This window comes from Lacerta agilis, chromosome 17 (genome assembly GCF_009819535.1).
Source record: "Lacerta agilis isolate rLacAgi1 chromosome 17, rLacAgi1.pri, whole genome shotgun sequence".
In the NCBI taxonomy this organism is placed as follows: domain Eukaryota; kingdom Metazoa; phylum Chordata; class Lepidosauria; order Squamata; family Lacertidae; genus Lacerta; species Lacerta agilis.
Window position 1 is genome coordinate 22,642,112 of NC_046328.1, and position 25,095 is coordinate 22,667,206.

At 44.7% G+C, this 25,095-nt stretch overlaps 2 protein-coding genes across 2 annotated transcripts; both read right to left on the reverse strand.

Moving 5' to 3' along the window:
• Positions 1-10,881: 10,881 nt before the first annotated feature.
• On the reverse strand, positions 10,882-14,478 carry BGLAP (bone gamma-carboxyglutamate protein). The gene is made up of 4 exons (XM_033174685.1): positions 14,318-14,478; positions 13,205-13,252; positions 12,422-12,482; positions 10,882-11,289 (listed from the first exon to the last, which is right to left on the reverse strand). The coding sequence occupies exons 1-4, from the start codon at positions 14,376-14,378 to the stop codon at positions 11,148-11,150; spliced, it is 312 nt and encodes a 103-aa protein (XP_033030576.1). The 5' UTR covers positions 14,379-14,478; the 3' UTR covers positions 10,882-11,147.
• Positions 14,479-19,289: 4,811 nt separating this feature from the next.
• On the reverse strand, positions 19,290-24,172 carry PMF1 (polyamine modulated factor 1). The gene is made up of 5 exons (XM_033174266.1): positions 24,006-24,172; positions 22,529-22,634; positions 21,779-21,879; positions 20,642-20,837; positions 19,290-19,613 (listed from the first exon to the last, which is right to left on the reverse strand). Exons 1-5 carry the CDS (start codon positions 24,155-24,157, stop codon positions 19,563-19,565), a joined length of 606 nt encoding a protein of 201 aa, XP_033030157.1. The 5' UTR covers positions 24,158-24,172; the 3' UTR covers positions 19,290-19,562.
• Positions 24,173-25,095: the final 923 nt, after the last annotated feature.

Below are 25,095 nucleotides of genomic sequence, written 5' to 3' on the forward strand. Positions count from 1 at the left end.
TAAAGAGAAGTACCCAGGTGAATCGGTGGGTCATACTTATAGATTAAATGTAAAGGAGTAGTTTTTGTTTTGTTATTAACACCAAGCAAAAAGTATTTTTTGGTTTCTTCATTGTGGTCTGAACGTGTGGTCTCCCCAGCATGCTTTCTGCAGCGCAATTAATGTGCTAAATACGCAACAGCTGGACCAGCCTGTAGTAACTCCCTTCTCTAGGTCAGATTCTGAAGAGGATCATGATTTGACCTGCATAGAAATCCAGGAGGTGTGGAGCACTTTTGACATCTGATGTGTGTGTTTGAGGTGTGCTTGTGAAAGGTGGGAAATTAATTTAACAATAACAACAATGAACAATGACAAACAACAATGCTGTCTTTGTCTCTCCTTCCTGTCAAAAATCAGGGAGATTGTTGGGAAAGCAGAGGGTGTCATCTGGAAAGGTGTGGTTTCTGACCTGGTTAGGTTGGTAAGAGCAGAGGACCATGGACAACTCCTTGTGAAGCTGAGGTACAGGCTAGGATGCAGATACAGAGTGTTAGGATTTCCTACACACGAGTAGGACCCTGGCAGAGACACATGCCCAACTGGCATGTTCCCTCCCTCCTGGGCGATCGTTCGGGAGCTTCAAAAGCTTTCTTATGCCTGAACATCACAGCAACTAATGCCAAAAAGCGTTAGCACACTTACAGACCTGCAGAGTTTGCGCAGTTGCATAACAGAACTCAGCAACTCAGCATTTTGGCTAATCTACTTTATTTACATATAAACATATACAGAGCACTGCAACATGGCTCCCTCTCTCTCTAGCATCAGACAGCAAAGAGAAAGAACAAAGGACAATAGTCCCACTTCAGGAAACACAGTAACAGAAACATCCTGTCTTCATCACTTCCCACTGTGGAATGAAAACATACACCATCATATGATAAACAACAATCCCATGACAGAAGACAAGGGGAATGAATCTCCAACAGGGTGGCGCTGTGGTCTAAACCACTGAGCCCCTTGGGCTTGAGGATCAGAAGGTTGGCGGTTTGAATCCCTGTGAATGGGTGAGCTCCCATTGTTCTGCCCCAGCTCCTGCCGACCTAGCAGTTTGAAAGCATGCCAGTGCAAGTAGATAAATAGGTACTGCTGTGGTGGGAAGGTAAATGGCGTTTCCGTACGCTCTGGTTTCCATCATGGTGTTCCATTGCGCCAGAAGAGGTCTAGTCATGCTGCCCACATAACCCGGAAGAGCTGTCTGTGGACAAACACCGGCTCCCTCGGCCTGAAAGCGAGATGAGCGCCGCAACCCCATAGTTGCCTTTGACAGGACTTAACTGTGTGGGGTGGGAGGGAAGCGATGGATGGAGCCGGCGCTTAAAAAGGGAATAAAATGGTTGCTGTCTTTCTCTCTATCTGAGCTGGCTCCCTGCCTGTTACATTACGTGCGGGGAAACCCGCATGGGGATCCTCTCTGTGAAAAGTCTTCACGCTGTGCCTGCGCACGCCTGACAAATTTGCCCCATTGCCTTTCCCTCATCAAAATTTATCTCCCCCCCCCCACCTCCAGTCCTGGCTGAGGAGGGAAATAGAAGGCCTGGGGGGGGGGGTGCGTGCTCCACAACAAAAGTTCCGCAAAGCACCACACTATGCACACATTCCTATGAAAATATCTCCCATAAATAAGGGCAGTCTCAGACACACATGTTCAATGAAGAAGGCTGCCTCACTCATCTACAAGCTGGGTAGTCCGGATGGCTGAACCAACGCATTCAAATAACCTGTCAAAGCCAAGGAGGACCAAACAAGCATTAGCTGAGAACACTGGCAAACGTTCAGCATCTATCTCCATTCACATTCATAACAAGGTCACGGACGAAATGCCACTGTTGCTACAATATATAATACATTTTAAATAAATCGTTTCCTTCCTTCCCCAGTTCAGGGTCCAGAAACATTCGAGCACACATTCTATACTATGGGAAACCTTCAAATATTTCTATCAAATCAACCGTTCGTCAGAATTCCACCAGACCACTTTTGTTTTACTTAGGGGAAGGGTGGCTAGCGAAGGGGGGGGGGGGGAGAGGGAACTTGGGTTGCATGAAAAGTCAGCCATAATCCTCAAGGCAAAAGACCACGTTCTCAGCAACCCCTCCCACCAGAGATAATCCCTGACACCTTGGCAGATGGGTGTCAGACAGCTAGCCATCCCACGAACAATGATGACAGAGACCATTTAGGAATGGGCTAGATCCTTGGCCAGCATAAGGAGAGGATTACTTTGGCCAGGAAGCCAGGAACTTGTAAATTGTTCTTTTTTCCTTACTTAATCAGTGTAAGGTGGAGATCAAGGAAGGGGGTGGGAGGCTGACCTGATGCTCAGGTTTCAGCTCCAGACCATAGCTGTAAACTTTTCCCTTTTTTAAAGGGAAATTCCCTTATTCCGAATAGGATTCCTTGCAAGAAAAGAGAGAAGTTGACAGCTATGCTCCAGACCCGCCCAAAGTGTGATGAAATTGTGATGTATGCATGATGTAGTTTTAGGGGTGTTTTTTAGGAACTGATAAAAGTTGGAACTCGCTTTGGTTTGGGGCCTTTTCCTGCTCCTTTGTCGCGCTAGTGTGTGTGGGGGAGTCCTCTTGCAACAGTTTCTTTTTAAGAAAGATCACGCCTGCTGGCTGCCGTTCTGCTCCGGTATTCCTGGCTGGTGTCTTTGTTTGATAATCCCAAACGCGCCCAGAGATTTACTGGAACAACGGAAAGGTAGACAACTTCCTGTTTTGTCCCAAGAGGTATGTAAATTTAACATGTGTGTGAGAGATACCTGTGTTTAATGCTAGGTCTTTCTTGCGAACACTCCACAGTGCTCCTCCCCTTTTCAAACCGAAGCTTTGGTTTTGGGTGTGCAGATAGAAAAGCTGCTGGGAAGAGTAAACGCTTACAACTAAGAAAACAAACACAGAAGCTGAGATGTAATAATGGGAAAATAACAAAGTGCAAGATGTAATTTGAAAAGAATTATGGTGCAAAAATGGTAATAATATAATAATATTTAACATAAAGACTACAATATTAAGGTAGAATAAAATAAGCAGTAGAAGCAAATATTGAAAGAACCAGAAGAGGAAGTTGAGGGAAGTCATGGGAGGGGGAGGGGGAAGGGGTGGGGAGATTGGGAATTATATTATTTTCTTTTTTGTGTGTGTGATAATGGTGATTGTGATGAATATAAAAGAAAAGAAAAGAGAAGCTGCTGGGAAGCTCAGAGCAGTGCAGGCAACCTTGGTTGTATAATGTTCTCCCTCCCACAGAGTAATGGGCTGGGTGATAGCCAGGGCAGTCCACCTGTTCATACCAAGTGGGCTGCAATATTATCGCAGCAAGGAAACTGCACGTTGGGGGGGGCAGGCCCAAACCAGGGGGGGGGGTCATATGAGCCACTTGGCCCGGGGCCTCCGAATCCAAAGGGGCCCCCGGTCAGCATATTCACAATCGCTCACCATTATTTAAATGTAAATACTTAAAATAATCCTTTTCCCTATGTATTTTTTAAAAAGCACTATTGTATATCTATATTTTCCATTTTGTCTTTATATGCAGATATGGTTGAAGCCTTGAAATCCCCAGGGTAAAAAGGGGGGGGGCACATTATCTACCTGCAAGGGCCTGGGGGGGAGGGATTGAGGCTAAAAACTGAGGGGCCCCTCTAGTCCTCACTCTGATTTCCCAGAGCCCTGTCACCTTCCCAAAGCTGGAAAGCACTGACTAACTAGGTTTCTGCATATTCCTCCTTCCCTGAGCCAGGTGCCTCACCCAAGTTTGGAAATGTAAAACAAAGGGCTGTTTTTATTTTTATTTTATTTTTTTATTATTATTATTGGATTTTTTTAAAAAATAAAATGCTTTTGGAGGAAAAATCTTTAGTTTTCTATTCAAGTTACATTATAGTCCAAAGACTGTTCATCAGGAAATAAGGATTTGTTTTTAATTACGTAGCATGAGGCTTTATAGGCATTGTTTAAAATTTTTGGTACACGAATTCCATGAATCCATTGGCAATCCAGAGGTTTCTGTAAGATTATTTGGGGCACTTTTTCTAACGAGAGGATATTATCGCAGATGCTTGTTTTTTTGCAGTTATACAAGTGTGAATTTGTGTCAGCAGAGATAACATGCCTTTTCTTCACAGGAAGAATGTTATAAAATAAACATACAGAGTTGAGGGGGGGGGGAAACTTAATCCCATTGTTCCTTTGCAAATTTATATGCACAGAATCAACTCCTTACCTCTTAAATGCTAAGTTCCAAGAGGTTCAATTAATAGATTGTTTGGAGTGGAATACACACACACACTTTATTTTACTGGAGAGCTTTAATGTGCTCATGTGTGGTTGTTTTTTTAAAAAAATAAATTTTATTCGTTTTTACAATGTTATATTCAAAATAGTCACCATCAACAAAAGAAAAAATATGTAAATCCAAATCTCCACCCACCCCACCCTCCCTTGACTTCCTCAACCTCCTCTTCTGGTTCTTTAAATATTTGCTTCTTCTGCTTATTTTGTTTTACCTTAATTTTAAAGTCTTTTGGCTAATATTCTTATATTCTTATCATTTTTATACCATATCTTTCAAGTTACATCTTACATTTTGTTATTTTCCCAATTATTGTTCCTTAGCTTTTACATTTGTTTTCTTAATTGTGCTTACTCAAACCCTGCTAGTGAGTCCACTTCTATACAATATTTCTGTAAGTACATCATAAACCGTTCCCATTCTTTTTTAAAGCCTCTATTGTCCTTGTCTTTAAGTTTTTCTGTAAGCTTCGCCATTTTGGCATATTCCATAAGTCAGGCATAGGCAAACTCTGCCCTCCAGATGTTTTGGGACTACAGTTCCCATCATCCCTGACCACTGGTCCTGTTAACTAGGGATCATGGGAGTTGTAGTTGTTTCTGTTGGTGACAACCACCATGGGATCTGTTGTTCTTATGAATCTTTATATCTTTCCCTAACTTTTAAGAGTGATCTCCTAATTATGTGATTATAAAATCCTTTATGTACTTTGCCTTTATCATACCACAAGTATGCATGCCATCCAAATCTGTTGTCATGTCCTTCAAGGTCTAACATATCCATACAGTCGTACTTCGTGTTACAAATGCTGCATGTTTCGTTCATCACAGGTTACGAATGCGCCGAACCCAGAAGTACTGGAACGGGTTACTTCCGGGTTTGGCGGTTCGTGCATGCGTAGACGCACAAAATGACGTCACGCAGATGCGCAGAAGTGCCGAATCGCGTGGCGAGCATGCGCAGAGACGGCGCTTCATGTTACAGCCTTTTCATGTTGCGAACAGGGCTCTGAACGGATCCAGTTCGCAACCAGAGGTACCACTGTATTATCTAATCATGCCCTTTCTTCACAGGAAAAATGTTATAAAATAAACATACACAGTTGAGGGGGGAAACTTAATCCCATTGTTCCTTTGCAAATTTATATACACAGAACCAACTCTTTACTTCTCAAATGCTAAGTTCCAAGAGGTTCAATGAATAGATTTTTTTGGAGTGGAATAGATCTGCATAAGTAGCTAAGTGTGAAGCAGTAAAAATGAAAGTGCAACGTTGTGAGCAGAATACTCCACAAGTCTTGGGGTGTGCAATAATTGAGCAAGTCAGTTGTATGTCTGTGCAACTCATACTTGAGGAAAAACCTCTTCCCAATCCCACTGGGTTTCAACAACTGCACTAACACTTAACTGTACAGAATAGGCACCTGAATGTAGAAGCAAATTCAAAGGGGGTGGGTGGGGTGGAAATAGTAACTGGGATCTGTAATCTTGCTGGGATGGGTTTTGGAAATGCATGTTTAAGGCAGGTGTGCTCTTCAGATAAGGTGCTACAATAGGCTGCAGCATCCCTGCCCTGAGTTTTCTGCTGCACACTACATGCAAGGGTACTTTGTTCCATTTTACAGCCATTACCACTGTGGCTTGGCTGGAGCTCACTCTAGGAGTCTACATCTAAACAAAAGTATGCTCCAGGAGTGCTTAGTGTGATGGGCTAGGACCTGAGAGACCAGAATTCTAATTCTAATTCTAATAATAATAATAATAATAATAATTTATTACTTATACCCCGCCCATCTGACTGTGTTTTCCCAGCCACTCTGGGCAGCTCCCAACTGAATATTAAAAACACAAATTAAACATTAAAAACTTCCCTAAACAGGGCTGCCTTCAGATGTCTTCTAAAAGTAAGATAGTTGCTTATTGCCTTGACATCTGATGGGAGGGCGTTCCACAGGGCGGGTGCCACTACCGAGAAGGCCCTCTGCCTGGTTCCCTGTAACCTCACTTCTTGCAGTGAGGCCCTCGGAGCTGGACCTTGACACTGAACAATGGGGATCCCATTCAGCCAAGAAATTTACAGCTGCACTGTGACTTAAATTACATGACCCATTGCTATTATTATTATTTTTGCATTTATTTTTTCAAAGCAAAGCAACATATACTCCGTTTTCATATTTCAGGTACCCAACTATGAAATGGAACCACCCAAGCGGAGCGCAGCAAAGGAAAAAAACAGAAAGTCAAAGCTTTGGAACTGCAGCCTCTGGCCAGATCGTTGCTGAAATATGTCACGCTTTCCAGTTCAGCATTAACATCAAAAGGTCAGGATGAACTTGATTTTGAAGAAAACAGAGTCCTCTCTGATTCTGACAGCAGTTTCGAAGGTGAGGAACAACACAAACTGAAACAGATAACCAGGAAAGGCTAGTAGGCGCTGAACTTCTTACTAAAGAGCAAAGAGAAAGTGAAGAAGAAAAATCAGAAGGAGATGATGGATCAGAAGGGAAACAAATAAGTAGTAATATTTTGTATAATGACATATCTGATTGGCCTTTTCCTGTTCCAGAAAGTATGAGAGTTGATTTAATTAAAAGAGGTAGTGAAGCGTATCAAAACAAAGAAGGTCCATTTGCCACAGTTACAAGATCAGGTGATAAAATAAAAGGTTCCAGCCGCCAACTAACATCTGATTGGTTCTATATTAGTCTACCAAATGGTGAGAAAATACTGAGAACATGGATGGCCTACTCTACAAAAAAACAAAGCTTAGGTACTGTTTTTATTGTAGGCTCTTTGGCACTGATAAAAAACTGAGTGGTAATCCATCAAAGTTTATGACTGGTTTTCAATCTTGGTGGAAACTTCATCCGAAAGTTCAAAGTCATCATTTCCCCAGTCATACAAAATCCTTTAAATGAATTCCTATGCCTTAAATGCCTTGTAGAATATATGGACCCTGAGATTACCCTGAAAGTAGCTAAATACTGTGTAGCAGCCATAAAACTCAGAGAACAAGTGGTGTTATCGCTATGAATAGGACCCTAAATGACAATTTTTAGGCCATATTTTAATGCCCCAATTCTAATCTATATATTTTAAATGCTGATGTATACGTATATATATGTGTATGGTTTTTGCTGTGCAAATTTTAATGTATTATTTTTGTATTGTTGATTTAGTAAGTTGGTCTGTGACCGTAAAAATAAAAAAAAAAATTCAAAGTTCAAAGTCATGAAAACTCTGGGCATCATTTAACTTGTTTTCAAAGATGGAAAACGTTATGAACAAGTCTAATTGCTAACAAAACTATTGATCAAGTTAGCCAGACTCTTGCAGAAACAGAAAAAAGGAATTGAAGGGATATTTTGAGCAGGCTCTTAGATGCAGTGGTGTAGGAAGGGTGGGGCGTAGGGGTCTGAAGATCTTTTTGAAAGACAAAAGAAATGAGATTGTGGAGACAGCAGTTTGCAACGGACACTTGTGAAGAGTGCTTTAGTGGAAAGAACCACCATCAGAAAGAAGAAAATGGTGCCTGGAGAAAAGGCTCAAGATGAACCACTCACATTGAATAAAGAATTGAAAATATCAATGTTGGAGTGCATTGACAGGTTTTATCAAGAAATCGACACTCAATGCAAAGACATGAAAAGTATATCAGCTCAGTTTGCAGTCCTCGAGCCCAATAATCTGATCACAACTTCAGAAGACAAATTTCCACAGTTAACACAAAACTTAAGTCGTAAACTACGATGAGCTTTCTGAAGATGGTATCCTTAGAGAGATTCCACAACTAAGAAGTCATCTACAAGCTGCCAAAGTTTCAAAAGAAGATTCTCTGAAATGGTCTTCTTTAAGATTTTTAGAGTTTGTTGTTGAATACGAACTTTCAGATTCTGTACCAAATCTGATTTTAGCCTTAAGAATCTTGTTAACGTTATGTATTTCTGCAGCATCATGTGAGAGGAGTTTTTCCAAAACTAAAATTAATCAAGAGTTATCTTGGGCCCACTATGAGTCAAGCTCGGCTCTCTGGCTTAGCCATCTTGTCAATTGAAAACAAAGTAGCGAGAGGAATTGATTTTGATGACGTGCTTTCAAAATTTGCAGAGGTTCCAAGATGTTACTGATGAAAAATTTAACAGAGAGTGGGACGTTTACAGAGTTTATTTAAAAGAGAAGTGCAAAAAATTAAATCTGTTGGCAGGTCTGGATTGACTTTCTGCGTGTAATGGGAGAATCTCATAAAATTAATGTAAATGAAATAACCTAGAGGAGACAAAGTTTAGTGTGCAGTTGAAGAATGTAATCTGGGAACCACAATGGTGCTGGAGGAGACTCTTGAGAGTCCCATGAACTGCAAAAAGATCAAACATATCCATCCTTAAAGAAATCAGCCCTGAGTGCTCACTGGAAGGACAGATCCTGAAGTTGAGGCTCCAGTACTTTGGCCACCTCATGAGAAGAGAAGACTCCCTGGAAAAGACCCTGAGGTTGGGAAAGATGGAGGGCACAAGGAGAAGGGGACGACAGAGGATGTGATGGTTGGACAGTGTTCTCGAAGCGACTGGCATGAGTTTGGCCAAACTGCGGGAGGCAGTGGAGGATAGGGGTGCCTGGCGTGCTCTGGTCCATGGGGTCACGAAGAGTCGGACACGACTGAACGACAAACAACAACAATCTGGGAACCACAATGGGGGGACCGGAGGTCATGTGGAACTACAAATTGTTACATACAACAAGCACCAACTTTGGAATCAATGTTTATTTTTTAAATATTTTTTTCTGATGATTACTTAGGTTGCATAGTTTTTAAAACCAATAAAGCATTAAAAAAAATTGCAGAGAAAGTTAGGGGGGAAAGTTTTAAGTGCTTATACTCACAATGTTAAGTAAAGAAAGCAGAAAATAACACTTGCAACTGTGAGTTTCTTATTTTTCCTTCTTTTAATAATTTCAGTGGGGGGTGGGAAGTGACAAGAAATTTTCTGCACTGGGTACCACCTGACCTTGCTACGCCACTGGCTGTATGAGAGAACAAACTGGTAGGTTTCTAGTGTGTGTGTGTGTGTGTGTGTGTGTGTGTGCGTGCACGTGTGTGCATAGTACCCTAAAGTCAGAAGACAAACTTTCTAGCAACCCTCTACTGGCTTGAGAGTAACTCCATGAAACCTAATGGGACTGATTTCTGAGTAGACCTGCATAGGATTGTGAATTCTCATATGACCATGGTGAAAAACAGTCGCTATACGGAAACGGGGAACACTTTTGATTCTTTCTCTGCCTATCATCTGAACTCTGGCTCCACCCATCAGCAGAATTCAGCCCCTGCTAGGCTACCCAGAAGGGAAATTGAAGAAAAAAGGTTGCCTATCTTTGGAGTAAAAATCTGAACAATTAATTGTTTATGCTGTGCTTTGACCACCCACAAACCACAATGCTAAGTGCTGGCATCAGTGTATTAGATTGTTATAGAAAGGGGGTCAGTCTAGATTATACCCATGCATCCCTTCCAGGCTTACATGAAGCTAGAATGTATAAAAGAAAACCAGAACCCCCAAAGCAAACCATTTCCTTTGTTAAGGTAATGGCCTTAGATACATACCCATCATCAGCATCTTTAAAAAGTTATCTCTCTTGCCATAGAGACAAATGGTTGGGTCTTTTCCCACCTTACCTGGCTGGCTGCCATGTCATCCAAGGACAGAACAAAAGGCCAAGCAGGGCTGTGTTTGGGTGAGTTTTGGCTGATCCTGGAAGCTGCACACACAGAGGCATGTCTGTTCTGTGCTGGACCCAAATCTCTGATTTGGGGCTTCCCTGGAAACCCAGTGGGGAAACATAATCTATGGGAATCCAGATGCTGTGAGCCTCTCCATTCTATGCTCAGGCTGTATTTATGCCCTTATTTAATACCTATGTCAGGGGTCCCCAAACTAAGGCCCGGGGGCCGGATGTGGCCCAATCACCTTCTAAATGCGGCCTGCGGATGTTCCAAGAATCAGCGTGTTTTTACATGAGTAGAATGTGTCCTTTTATTTAAAATGCACCTCTGGGTTATTTGTGTGGCCTGCCTGGTGTTTTTACATGAGTAGAATGTGTGCTTTTATTGAAAATGCATCTCTGGGTTATTTGTGGGGCATAGGAATTTGTTCATTTTTTCTTCTTCTTCAAGATATAGTCCAGCCCCCCCACAAGGTCTGAGGGACAGTGGACCGGCCCCCTGCTGAAAAAGTTTGCTGACCCCTGATCTACGTAAACCAGTCAGCCAGTGGCAGCCTCCTCCATCTCTCATCCAACCATTACCACCACCAGAATATCTCAGTGCAGCATACAACTCCCCCCAAACTTGGGGCCTGCAGATGTTTTGTACCTCAGCTCCCATCAGCCCCGGTGTACAGTGCTGGGGCTGTTGGGAGTTGTAGTCCAAAATTCTGCAGCTCACCAGGTTGGGGAAAGCTACAGAACCGCATAGGACAGCACCACGTTGCACCAAAAAAGCATATCATGTGCGTAGCTCAGTGAAAGAAAAGAAGTGTGCTCATGTTTTTAAATTATTCTTTAATATTTTCTTCATAGAACACCAATTTTTAAAGCAAGCATATTACAGAGGCAGCCTGGAAGCAAAGGCACAGTAGTTACAAGCAGTATCTGTTCAGGGTATTTCAAGGCATGGATCCTGCTGTGGATTTTAAGAGACAAGGACTGCGTAGCACCAAAGCGAGTAGATCCCTCCTCCCAGATGCTGGTCTCTGAGCGGGACTCTCCTCTTTTCTGTCGCACACTCTGTGCTGAATTTGAGCAGGGTCTCTATACTGGCCCATAGAATCTCCTGTAAGCTTCTTGGAAGCCGATGTGGTCGGCCAGCTCATCGCAGTCGGGGTTCAGCTCACAAGCCTCTCTCAGGGGCTCCAGGGGGTCTGGGGTTGCGGCAGCACGGGCGTTGTAGAACCTGCCAGGGACAGCAGCCATGGTTGGAGCATTTAGCAGCCATTTGGGGGCTATATCAAAATGTTCTCAGTATGCCAAAGGACATCCACGTATACAAAACATTTAACTAGCAACAAGATACACATTTCTTCATGCAAAAATCCCCATTAAAAATCTTCAACGTTCATTGTAAAATTTCTCCTAATTTTGCCCAGTGTACATTTGCAAAAAACATAACGTAATGATTATGCACACTTTTACCCTAGTACCTCTAGTTGTATATGCATTTTGTACACATTACACCACACTCTGGAACTCCCTGCCTATTTTGACTTCAGGCAGGTGCATCCACTGTACTCTTTTCAGCACCTGCTACAAACATTATTCTTCGGACAAGCCTCCCCAGATATGTAAAACATTGACATGTCTTTTAATCTGTTTTTTTGCTTAGCATAGATTTTACATTGTTTTGAATAGCTGGATTTAACTATTTTTTTATTTGTAATTTTGTTGTTTTTATTTGTTTGGTAAGCTGCTTTGAGGGTCCCCTCCCCTTAAAAACAAGCAGCCTATAAATTCTAATTAATGAAATTAATTCATTAACTAATTGGCTGGAGGACTGCATTGCAAAATTAGAAGAAGTGCACATTTCAAAGGACAGCTGTGTTTCAGAAAGTAGGTCCACTTTTAAGCACAAATGGAAATGAATTTATTCCCCTCCACTAGATGCCAGGGCGGGGCGGGGGGGGGAGATTTTGCATTAATTGCAAGGTTACACACCCCCCCCACAAGTGAATAGGAACAATTGTGTCAGAGAAAGCAAAGAGCTGCAAGGTGAGCAGACACTGTAGGGATAGGAGCTACTGTAAATCTACCCCTTGTTCCATCTCCCACCATTAAGTCCTCTCCAATCTGCATAGCCCCACCCCTTCATTTGCATACTCTTCCACTGGGTTCTGTTTCTCGGTCACCCAGCCAATCCTTACAGCAGAGAGAGTAACAGCTTCTTTACAGAGCCCTGTGCTGACATTATCTGGGTAACTATTCTCCTCCGTCCAATGTTTGGGACCCCCTGGAGGCATCCTCAAAGCCACTAGGGAGCCCACCCCCACCCCAGAATTCTAGCTCCTGACAAGTTGCGCATTTATCTTTACCTGTTATAGTTCCTCTTGTGTCTCTTCACTACTTGAGCACTGACGCGCCTGGAGACGAAAGCTGCAGGAGGAAAAGACGCATATTTTATCAACAGTGCTGCCTCTAAAGGAGAAGTTCTCCCTATATGCCTCCTCCATGCCATCAGTAGGGCTTGTGGCTCAGGAGCGAAACCAAGGATCCTGACAGTCCCAGTTTTCATTTTGAAAAGCAACGTGATTCTAGCCCTCATTGTGGAACAGAAAGGGAAAAGAGAGATTTCCATACTTTTAGAAACATAAGAAGCTGCTGTGGTCCATCTAACTCAGTATTGTCTACACCAGAGCTTTCCAAACTTTTCAAGTTGGGACACACTTTTTGGACATGCATCATTTCACGACACAGTAATTCAGTTTTACTAGTGAACAGGAGGTTAAACTAATCCCTTTCCAGCCCTGGAAGGAGTGCAGGGAGTGTTTGTGCGACACACTGCAGCCGACACATTAATGTGTCATGACACACAGTTTGGAAAGCTCTGGTCTACACTGATAAGCAGTGCCTCTCCAGGGCTTTTGATAGCCTCCCCCCACCCAGCTCTAGTTGAAGATGTGGGCAACTGAACTCGAGACCTTCTGCGTGCAAAACACATCACCACTCAGCTACAGCTCTCCTGCCTTCCCTCTATCCCCCCTCAAATTTTCCAAGTTTGCAAACCTAGGTCACTTCTACAGATATAAGTCTCTTCAAAGCAATTATCTAAAAATTAAAAGAAAGAAAGAAAGGAATAAAAGTGGAGATAAACTGACCTTCAGAGCTGGGTGAGTCGTTGGCACTGTTGGAGTTGGCAGAGTCATCTGGAAAAGGAGAAGAAGGGCAACTGCAATGAGCAAAATAATAATAATAATAATAATAATAATAATAATTTATTATTTGTACCCCGCCCATCTGGCTGGGTCTCCCCAGCCACTCTGGGCGGCTACCACCAAACATTAAAATACATTTAAAATATCACAGTTAAAAAACTTCCCTAAACAGGGCTGCCTTCAGGTATTTTCTGAATGTCAGGTAGTTGTTTATTCCCGTGACTTCTGATGGGAGGGCGTTCCACAGGGCGGGCGCCACTACCGAGAAGGCCCTCTGCCTGGTTCCCTGTAGTTTTGCTTCTCGCAGTGAGGGAACCAACAGAAGGCCCTCAGCGCTGGATCTCAGCTACTTGCCCCTTGGCCAAGTGAGGCATCAGGGAACGGTGGTAATGCCTGTCACCCAAGGGTGCAGTTGGGGCCTGAGCACTTCCTAAGAACCTCTGCTTTCATTGTAGCAATGTACCGTAATCCTGCTAGCCCTCGTGACCAGAATAAGCCTGGTAAATACAGAGGCTATGCCTGCTGAAACTGCAACCGAGGGAAGGGTCAGGAATGATAGTAACCTTTATCTGTTTCATTTATACCCTACCTTTCCTCCAAAGAGCTTGAGGGAGTGTACACACTTCTGCCCAACAACCCTGTGAGGTAGGTTAGGCTGAGAGGCAGTGGCTGACCCAAAGTCACCTGGGGGCTTCATGGCTGAGTGGGGATTTGAGCCCTGTTCTCCCAGGTCCTAGTCCGACACTCTAAACACTACACCACCACTGGCATGGAGGGAGTGGGGGGGGGGAAGAGAAACAGTGGGTCAGCTCTGAAGGCAGAAATGAATGTGAAGTGATGTTGGCATTTCTGGGTCCTGAAGGGTATTCTTTTTGTTTTTTAAAAAAGCTGGCAAACCCTGGAAATACCCACAATCTTAAAAACTGTGATTCCTTGTCTAAATATTTAGCTTCGCTCACATGTAGGTGCATTGAGAAGACTGGATTTCGATGGCACCTGCAACCCCATCTGCGGCCACATAGAGAATCATAACCCAGAGATGGTTTGGCCACTTACCTGCTTGGCAAAGGCAGAGCGTGGCCACTGCCAGGAAGCTCACCAGAATCAACTTGTTCATCTTGATTGATGCCGTTTGCTAGTGGGGAGATGTTCTCTGCAGGTCTGGAGATGCTTGCTTCCTTCCTCCAGTTGCTTCTTCCAGTGCCCACCTGGGTCTCTGCTCCTGATTTATAGTGTTCTGGCAGGAGGGACAGCCCACAGGACCTCCTCCTTCCTCCTCGCTCTAACCACAGAAGGGGCAGGAAGCCAGGTCTATTTTGGAGCCCATCTGCTGGGCAGGAAGGCTGCCAAGTCCAAGCAGTAATTGTGGTTTGGGGGCAGGGACATCATCTGGAGAAGGCAAGCTCACTGGCCTGCAAGGAAGGGGCAGGGCAGGATGGACGCCACAGTCAGACTGGGAAGCTGTGATGCTTTTGCAGCACTGGGAGTTGGGGTGTTTTGGGGACCCAAAGCTCAGGAAGAAAGGCAGCTACCTAGATTTCATGCTGTTGGGTGGCTCAGGTTTCAAATCAAAGCAGACTGGGGACACAATATATACTGGAAAGCATATTCGAAACACATTTAAAGTGCTTGACTCCCTTCCAAAGAATCCTGGGAAGTGTAGTTTCCTCCCTCATATATATACCATTCCCATAATAAACTACAGAACCCAGGATTCCTTGGGGGAAGTCAGCCTGGATAGCTCAGTTGGTTAGAATGCAGTGCTGAAACCACCCAGGTTGCAGGTTCGATCCCCATAAGGGACAGCTACATATTCCTGTATCGCAGGGAGTTGGACTAGATGATCCTCTGTCTGTTTTACGCTGAATAAGCTTTAAATGCAGTGTGTGGATCGAAGATTTGACCGCCTGGTGTGCTGCAGCAGCTCAGGTGCAAGCAGCAACGCTCCTCTTCAGCTGTTGCTTTGGTCATCAATTCACATGCCTCCAATTATTATTCCCATAAAAGGTTTTTCGTTAAGAGACAGTGTAATGTATCAGGAAAGTCCCCATTCTGAATTTTGCCCCTGCTATGAACTAAGAGTTCGTGAATGGCAGTGAAGCCAGTCTCCTGCTTAAGCTGTAGGTTTTACAAGATATGGTTAGAGGTATGGTTTCACTAAAATTGGGAGAAGTAAGGCTTGTGGGTTTGAGCCCCTCTTCCTCTCTGCAATCTGAGCACTGCACAGAAGGTGGATTTAGACATACCACTCTCACTGTCTCAGTCTCTACTTCTTGATCTTTAAGGGCTGTTGCAAGGCAGATATAAGCAAGAGACAATTAGTTTGGGAGATAAAATGGTGCCAAAGCATTTGGATGTTTCTATTCATGTAACTTCCTATAATCTGATTCTATTCTTCTTAATTGATAGAGCACCATGGTACTTTACAAATAACAGGAAGGCCAGGTCCTTGCCCCAAGGGGCTTACAATATAAAACAGACACAAGAAACAACCAACAGAGGAAGGGGAGAAGGGAGGCACACAAGTAAGCAGGGGAGGCATATGTGGCTGTTTCAATTGCATGTACTTTGGATTAGCCAAAGGGTTAGTTAGGGACCAAGGTGTGGATGATCCAAAGGCTTCCTGGAAAAGGTGAATTTGGAGGGACTTTGAAAGGAAATAAGGGAGGTGGTCACACAAAGATGTTCCAGAAGGGTGTTCCAGGCATAAGAGGTAGTGAGAGGAAATGGGTGGAGTCATTTGAGGGAACAAGGGATTTTCAGTGACAGAGGGTGGTGGCAATAGATGAGTGAGGGTCACAGGATGGGACCTCTCTAGAAATAAACACAGAGATAGGGAGGCACAGAGGGTTCCAAAGGTTCCAGGAGAAGGCACAAAACCAGTGTAAGGAATTAAGGGGTGGGGAGGGTATGGCATCATTAAAGTAACAAGGAGGTGAATAATTTTGGCAGCAGAGCGCTGGGTGGATGTGAGGGAATGAAGGTGAGACAACAGGAGGCTGCAGTCGTTAAGAGCACATCCCAGCCAGGCAAAAACAAAAAAAGCACTTAAGGAGAATGTAGAGCAGGGGCAAGTGATGGGCATTGTCTGGGGAGTCCAGGAGGCTGGAAAGAAATGCTTGGAGGACCACATTCAATGCCTGGGATAGATGGTTGGAGGATCCAGGAGTTGGTTTAGGAGGGCTACCTACATAAAGTCAAGGGGCAACAACAGCAGGCAGTCATCTCTGTTTTCCATGCTCTTTTGCGATATGGTAGTCCTTTCCATGTAAGGACTGTGCCTCACCCTTAAAAGAAATCTGCCCCTGAAGAAAGGAGATCTGGCTCTGGGCCAAGAGCAACTGGCAACCAGAGGTATAGGAGGAAACAGCCTGTAAGCCTGTAATTTACCCACAAACTGCAGAGATTTGTGGGGCTTTCCTTTCCATGCGGATGTGTTCAGGGCCAAAGAGAAACTCAAAAGATTTAATTTGCCCTTGGCTCCTTCTTTTCCCTCATCTGATCACAGCAGGCCACATTGCTGAGCTCCAAAGCCCCAGGATGGCCTCCAAATCTGGGGGGAGGAAATGGGACGGGGTATTTTGCCCTCAATTGCCCTGGATGCAAATCACTAGCAGATGCTTGGGAAGAGAACCATGCCAAGAAAGCATGCTCTCTCTCTCTCTCTCTCCAGTGCCACGTTGTACTGGATTAATGTTGTTTTGGGGCTGTGGAAGGCCACCCCTATTCTGCTCCAAAACCAGGCACTGTCGCACTGGGATGGGGCAAACAGCATGGAATTCTAACCCCCTAAAAACAGTTTTTGCATTTATGCAGTGCTTCAGAATGCTGAAAACACTTCACATCCCACCATGAGAAGGGCCATAGCTTAGCGGCAGAGCACCTGCTTTGCATGCAGAAGGTTCCAGGTTCAATTCCTGGCATCTCCAGGAGAGAGCCCTGTGGGGAACTCTGGAGGGATGCTGCAACAATGAGCGAGATGCACAAATGGTATGCTTCCTACATTTCACCACAAGCATTTCAAGAGGCCCATAAGATCAGTATTATCCCCAAAATGCAGAAAGGATTGCCTGTGCATTGAAGCCAAGAGGCAGCAGCTTGTCTTAAGCAGATTTGCCAGTAGGCCCATCTCCTCACCCAGAGAGGTAACAACTGCATTCTGCTTACGCCTCAATAAGTACAGCTAGACCTTATGCTTAGAACAGATGCCTGAAATTCTAAATATCAAGCTTCTAAACCAGGCACAGGGAGCTTGTGACCCTCCAGATGTTGGTGACTACAACTCCTATCATCCCTGACAATTCAGCATGTTGGTTGAGGATGATGGGAGTTGTAGTCCAGCAGCATCATAAGGACTGCAAGTTCCCCATCTGTTTTCTAGATGTTATGGCTAGAATGGACCCTTGAAATGTGCTTACTAAAATCTCAGAAGCCAGGGGGGATCACTGGGTATTGTTGCTGGGGGGGGGGGGAAGATATCTGCTGCCGTCCCCCCTCCCCCTGACTAGCAAATACAAGTTATAGGGAAAATATATTAGTTTGCATACCGTATACATGTCACAAAATTCAGCTATCTTTGGTGCCAAATATGCCTGGCCTGGAGGCAAAATTTTAGCAGTAGTGAGGAGCCAAGAGCCCTGCCTATAAACAAGCCAGCATGAGATGGAATACCAGCCAGCAGGGAACCGGTTGCCCTGCAGTTTGTTTGCAATGACATGACTCCAAGTTTGTGGCACTCTACAGGAAACTTTAAGTTTTCAGCACTCCTCACATCCTACGTGCTGGCTCCTGAGTTCCCAGTTGCTCCCAGGCTCCTGGAACTGCATCTGGAAAAGGATGAGGCTGAACTCAAGGCAGCCAAGACCTCTCCTAGACATCCCACGCTGGCCACTGTTGGCCACAGGGAACGTGGCGCAAGCCAAACAACAAGCACCGCTTGGCATCCCGCTCTATATTTACAGTGTAATCAAGGAACCCATGTTTATACAAGAAAAATATGGGTAACTGGGTCGACTTTACATCCAAACACAAACATTGTCTCTAATTGGGAGCAGATGCTGACATGTACAATAGAGACACACCCTCCTTCTCTAGCTTCAGGGGACTGGTATTCCATCGCTCTGAGAAACCCTTTCTATATGGATGCGTTATTGAGGAAACGATCAGTTCTGCCACGGAAGTCCTGCCTGTTGCAGTGCATTGTGGGTCCTATTTAGCACACACATTCCATTCAAATGGGCCTCGCTTTTAGCCCACTGGTAAGCAAAGTATGCCCCAAGCATACCCAGCACATTCACATTGCAGGGGGCTGGCAACCAAGAATTTCCCCAGAAGAAAATGGGTGGCGCAAAAAGCAGATTTCTACGCACTCTGACTGCTGCTACAACTCAACCTATGCAAAGCCCAGCTGGATCAGGCTAAAGGTCCATCTTGCCAAGCACTCTGAGCGACGGGGAAGACTCAGCTCAGTCACAGCAGAAATACGTTGCAGAATTCATTGCAACTCCAGCTTGGGCAGATGGCAATATCTGAGTTAAAGAAATGCAAGGCAGAAATTGTAGCAATACTTTAATGCAGTTCTAATCTGCTTCAAAAGTCACACACACACACACACACACACACACACACGAAGAGTATTTCAGGAGAGATTTGGTTGTACTAGCTTTATACATCAGTAACTAACAAATGTTTGCTTCCTTCAAACTAAGAAAGGGGAGGTGCTGCTGCTTAGGTCACCCCCCAAACACCCCGATGATTCTGCTGTGAACATGGGCTGTTTTGTGGCAACCTTACCACTGACTCACCAGTGGCTGAGCTTCATGGTGGACAATACGTAGATGGAGTTTTTGAGAAGTGTTAAGTAGGGAGGAACAGAAGCAGGGAAGCAACTTACAGAAAGAAAAGAGAATGACTGAGAAGTAATAAAATCTGGGAGAATATTGCAGTGGGAAGTGACCTTCCAAGGGCTCAAATGCACCTTGACCAAGGGAAAAGGAAGGTTCAAGCAACTGCAAAAAGCCCCCCCCCCCTTGCACAGTCCAGGGTGTGGTCATATAGTCCAGGTCCCAAACAAACAGCAAATACTTTTTTTTAATAGCCCAGCGGCAGGATTGTGAAAGCAACACTCTGCAAGAATTGGAAACCAGTGAGTCTCACACTGCAGTAGACTTGTGGCCTGTTAGTTCTTCAGGGAATTCCACCTCAGAGCTTATACAAGTCCTGGCCTGGGATCCTAGCCTTCCAAAGCATCTTTTCAGTTGGGGCTCCATTCGTGAGGAGCCAGCAAGGCTTTGCTTTCTCACTAAAGCTCATCAAGGCTGCTCATGATCTGTTGACCTTCTTGAGCAACTGCCTGGAAGGGAAGATGGAAAAATCATTAAATGCTAGCAAGAGCAGTCTTTCAACATACCTCTTTCTCATTTGGGTTGCCTCTGTTAGATTGTAAGTCCGTGGGCAAGGGCTACCTTTTTACTGATCTTATGTAAGTTAGCAGGGTAAAAATGCTTCCTTCTAGGTTCTGGGAAGGGTCTGAGGGCAGTTTTGTGGTTTTGGTCCTCCCCAGCAGGGTGATCCTTTAAATGTTCAAAAACTTGAGCTGGTACAAGATGCTATGACCAGATTCTTCTTTTACAAGCAAACCCACAACAAAATGTTGCAGTGTGTAAGTGCAGTCTTCCAGCCAGCCAGCTAAGCCCCTTTCCAGGACACTCCACTCCACCCATTTCTTCCTCCTCCCCAAGATCATTCTGTGTTCCATGACACACTAAGCATGCTCTGTTCTCATTATGGTTTCTTTTTCCCTCTGAAAATTTGTAACTTAGCAATATCGTAAGATGTGCAACTTTAAGAACTGACACCTTTGTATTTTCTGCTCCAAGCCAGCCAGTTGCCTCCATCTTTATGTGTGGATGGTACTATTTTGGTTACAAAAGATCCGCATTTGGAGAATGAGTCCTGTATACAGGATTACTCATGAAGACTCCCCTTGCCACAGTGGCCCTACGTAATGTGGGACTGTGATTCTTAAAGGATCATCTCATCTCCCGTGAACCTGATGCCCCTCTCAGGCCTCGCTTTGTGTCCCATTGCCTTTAGTGGTACAATTGGCAGGGACGTGTGATAGAGAATTTTTGGTCAGAGAATTCAGGTTGTGAGACTCAATTCCACGACTCCTTTCCTGGAGAAGTCTTGGTTGGCTCCTTCTTTTGCCCATTAAGCCAACTGAGAACAACAAATTCATTCAGCAAGGATTTGACCTGACTGAATGTTTCTCACCAGTGTTTGAAGACAAGTGTGGGGAGGAGGGTAAATTTCTCTTCTCCTTCCAGGCAAATTATCCCAATGCACAGATGGGCATGCCACCTGCGAGGCTCCACTCACCTGCCACTCTTCCTTGCTCTTTCTGATCTTCTCCTGCAGGTCTGCAATTCTCTTTCGACCAGCCAGCACTGCTTCAGCCAACCGTGAGTTCACCTCTTCCTTTTCTTTTATGGCCTTTTGTAGGAATCTGCGCTGCTTCAGAAGGTACGGCACAACAGCACTGTGGACGTCTTCCTCTGGGATTCCACTGGGACGCCTGAATTCAATGAAGGCGTTACAAGAGGGGTGGGCAATCTCAGGCCCAGAGGCCAAATGTACCCTCTCCCTCCTGGGACTCACTATCTGGCCCTCAAGACCCCCCTCAGGGTACACGCCTCACCAGCCCTGCTTGTCATTCCCCTCAAGTGCTTTTGCCAGAAAATGTCCTTGAACACCCCTTCCTTGCCTGGATGGAGGACAGAGAGGGCTGTGTGTAGAACAAGCCTATTGGACAAATGTAAATTTTACATTTGTTCCTCTGCATGCTTTTACCTCTGGCCCTGCCCAACATAGGCATGTAGCCCTCAAATGCTTCACAGAAGGGGGAATGGCCCTCGGTCTGCATTAGAGAAACAATGAATGAGCTTAGAGGCAGGCAATATAGGAAAGCATTTAAGTCACCAGCTTTTAGAATGTGCCTGTTGGTATGTGCAACATCTGCACACTGCTGCAGAAGTACTGGCAAAACACTGGTGCTGCAACGGGTGGTCTGTGCCTTCTCGCAGAAGGGACCGCAGCCTAACTTTTCATGCAGGAGGTTCCTAGTTGCTCAGTCCCCATCAGTGGAGCAGCAATAAAATTGCTAGCACATTTGCAAAGCTAAGCAGGGTCTGGTATGGTTTCCTATTGGATGGGGGCTTTTGTTTAGAGATTCCTGCAATGAATGGGGTTAGGGTAGATGACCTTTTGGTCACTTCCAACTCTACAATTCAATGATTCCATGATCTCTAGGTGTCATGTGTGAAATGCGTATAGAGGCCGTCTACCAGATCCCAAACAACCAAAGGTTGAAGGCAGAGGATGTGTGTGTAAAGTTGCCCTCTCCCTCTCCTTCCCAGCTCTATCTAAATGGCTGCTGTGAAAAGAGGCTGCCCGACAGGACAGACCTCAGAGTCAATCCAGCCAGGCAGTTCTTATGCCAAGGGAGTCACTCCTTACCATGCAGGTGTAACCCTTTTCTTTGCTTCTTCCGCAAGTTCATCTAGTGATTTAAAGAGCACACTGATATTCCCTTCTTCCTTCAGATCCTGGATCTCCTCCTGCACAAAAAAACCAAGACACACAATCTCTGCATATAACCTGAGGATGTACTGTTGAGTTCTAATCGTCACACCTGTAACAACTGATGCCTCGCTGAGCCATACTGCCGAAGGTTCGTGCATTGGACACAGACGCAGGACCCAAATCCAAACTATTTATTCTAGTTGTGTCTGTAGCTTTGAAATAGATTTGATTTAACATTCTTAAAAAATTAGGGACAAATTGCAGTCTTTTAAGTACAGCCAACAAATAATCCCACATCAAACAGTAAAGGCACTTTGACATATCTAAGGCCAAGACTGCAAGAGGTATGCAATAATCAATAACGTTTAACAACTTTTCACAACAAGGTCTCCTTCCCTGTAGCAGATAATGTGGCATGAATATGAACTTCATTACCATTCTCTCACTGGACTTCGCACATACACAGGTCTCCTGTTTCCACAGTAATATCAGTTGCTATTTACTATGTTGCAGTCAAGTCACATCACATATGCTGAACCATCAAGCTGGTGAATGAAGAGTTCAACCCTTCCAGGTTTACTATTTATTTAAAATGAGAAATCTGCACCCTTTTCTGAAAAACAAGAACTGCAGGCTGCACTGGGACCTATAAGGAAGGGTTTTGTGCTTTTCTTTGGCCCTTACCCGAAAGGAGGCTTGTAGGTGGGAGATAAACTGATTGTAAACACACTTGGTGAGTTCAGGTTGCACTTTGTAAAGACGACTGTAACACTTCGCAAACCTATGGTAGCTATGGGTAGAGAAAGAAAATGCCATCAACATTGTTAAAACCCTGCACAATGTTTCTATTACCTATGCACTACTAGGGTGCATAATCAAGTACAGTGGGACCTCGACTCACGAGCTCCTCAACGTACGTCGTTTTCGACCTCCAAATCACTTCCGGGAGAAAAAAAATGGCCGCCGCTTCCGAATTTTTCGACCCACGAAGAGAAAGAGGCGGCACGATACCTCCACCTACGAGTTTTTTAATGCGGTTTTCTTGACCTATGAATTTTTTTCCCTCCGGAGATAGCGCCTTTCGAGTTACGAAAATTTCGACCTACGAGGGCGCCTTCGGAACGCATTAACGCCGTAAGTCGAGGTACCACTGCACAGTGGTACCTCGGGTTAAGAACTTAATTCGTTCCAGAGGTCCGTTCTTAACCTGAAACTGTTCTTAACCTGAAGCACCACTTTAGCTAATGGGACCTCGCGCTGCCGCTGCGCCGCTAGAGCACAATTTCTATTCTTATCCTGAAGCAAAGTTCTTAACCTGAAGCGTTATTTCTGGGTTAGCGAAGTATGTAACCTGAAGCGTATGTAATCTGAGGTACCACTGTATTCATTTCTATATATTCTTGCTCCTTTTTGTCCTCTCCTTCCTTCGCTGCTTAAATAGGATTTTAGTCAAGAAAGATACCTCATTTTCTGACATGTAAACTTTTTGTTTTCATGTTTATCCAAGCAGGATATAGCTGATGTTGCATGATTTAATATTACAGATTAATATGCTTTAAACGTTTACGGTGTTTATATTGGAAACATTTCCATTTTTCTAAATCAAAAACACACACCATACCATTGTACTCATCTAACACTAACCTTTCTGCTGTATCTCATCCTGTGAACAAAAAACATTCCAGGGAGGTGCCCTCTGTGCCAGGTTTTTAATAAATGCTGAAATCTTTTATATTCCACCAGGCCTATGGAGAGTACACCACCCACAATGGGTTACTGTTCGTGCTTTTATTTCATGCTTTATTTTTACCGTTGTAAACAGCTTTGATATATTCTTGTGATATGGCAACAGTTTGTTGTTGCTATCTTTTACATAAGTCAAAGAGCACTGGAAGAGGCCTTCTGCTCGACTTGCTTTAGGGCATCCCAGCCTCTTTTCTGGTCAGAGCATCCTTCAGTCTTTCCACAGCCAGGCTCCCTCCAGGCTGACTACAATTCCCATCAGCCCCAGACAACTTCAAGAGTTAGTGAATTCCGCGTAAACTACTCTCGTGGGACCTTCCTCACTAGATCTCGCGAGGCTTCCTCCTCCTCATAACAGCAAGCCAACTATCGCGAGAATTGCCTCCCTCTCCCCCCCTTTCGCCAAGCTGCTTTTTACCTGCCCGCTTCCGCAATCTTCTGCAAGGAAACGTCGACGATGTAGTCCAGGAGCTGCTCCCGGCTGGGGTTGCTTGGAGGCTCAGCAGCAGCAACAGCAGCGTCGGCGGCCTCTTTCTCCCCGTCAGCGGTACGCACTCCCTCAGCCGCCATTTTGGGCCCGCCACAAATCCAAACACCTCAATAGCCCCGCCCACTGATGCCTACGCTGCTTCCGATTGGTGGAACGAGGCAGTTTTATACGCTCGGCCCCACCCACGTGATATGCGGTCACCGAAGAGGCGGTAGGACCTAAGATTTTATTTAATTGGACGCGGCTTCCCTGTTTGTCCAATGAAAAACATTTAATGTAGAGCGAAGTACAATGACGCCCCCTACTGGCCAGTTGTATATGGCATCACTGATTGGCGTGAGTAGGGCTGCCTGGCAACTTGACTATACAGTATTATTATTTCTTCTTTAAAATTCTTTAAAAGCACCTACAACTTTTCTAAGGAATACAGGAGATTAAAAGCCAAGACATAGTCATATAACCGTGAACGGCCCAAACGGAAAAAAGGAACGGCAAGAGAAAGGGACATGGAGATTATTCAGGTGCCTGTAACTAAAAGTTGTAAAATTGACCTTTCAGCGGCTGGCTGGAATGGCCAGCTAAAAGTAGGCCCTGCCTATGATGGTTTTAAAAGTGAAGTGGGGCAATTTATGGGAGGATAAGGCTCTGAATGGCTTGGGTCTATCTCCACTGTTCTAGGCAGTATGCCTTTTGAATACCAGCTGCTAGGAATTGCAGGTGGGGAGGGTGCTATTGCACTCAGGTTCTGTTTATGGGTTTCTCCAAACAGCAAACTGACAAAAGAGAGTGAGTGGGAAATCTCAACATTGCAAAGGAATGATGGAGAGCAAGAGCCAGAGATCTTGGATTGGCACCGTGCCTCAGTAAATTAACTGACTCAGCTGCCCCAGGACCCCCATGGAACCTGTACACAGGGCAAAGGGTGAGGGAGTGTGCACACACAAGTCACACAAGAAGCTGGAGAGGTTTGTCTGACCTCACCCCGCCCCCATATAAACGGCAGTTATGCTAAAAAATA

Excerpts from the sequence above, each read along its gene's own strand:
- BGLAP (XM_033174685.1), bottom strand. The coding sequence starts at position 14,378 with ATGAACAAGTTGATTCTGGTGAGCTTCCTGGCAGTGGCCACGCTCTGC. Across the intron at positions 12,483-13,204 it reads CGACTCACCCAGCTCTGAAG|CTTTCGTCTCCAGGCGCGTC; the intron begins GTCAGTTTATCT and ends TTCCTCCTGCAG. Across the intron at positions 11,290-12,421 it reads CACAAGAGGAACTATAACAG|GTTCTACAACGCCCGTGCTG; the intron begins GTAAAGATAAAT and ends TGTCCCTGGCAG.
- PMF1 (XM_033174266.1), bottom strand. The coding sequence starts at position 24,157 with ATGGCGGCTGAGGGAGTGCGTACCGCTGACGGGGAGAAAGAGGCCGCC. Across the intron at positions 22,635-24,005 it reads AAGATTGCGGAAGCGGGCAG|CTACCATAGGTTTGCGAAGT; the intron begins GTAAAAAGCAGC and ends CTCTACCCATAG. Across the intron at positions 19,614-20,641 it reads AGAGCAAGGAAGAGTGGCAG|GCAGTTGCTCAAGAAGGTCA; the intron begins GTGAGTGGAGCC and ends CTTCCCTTCCAG.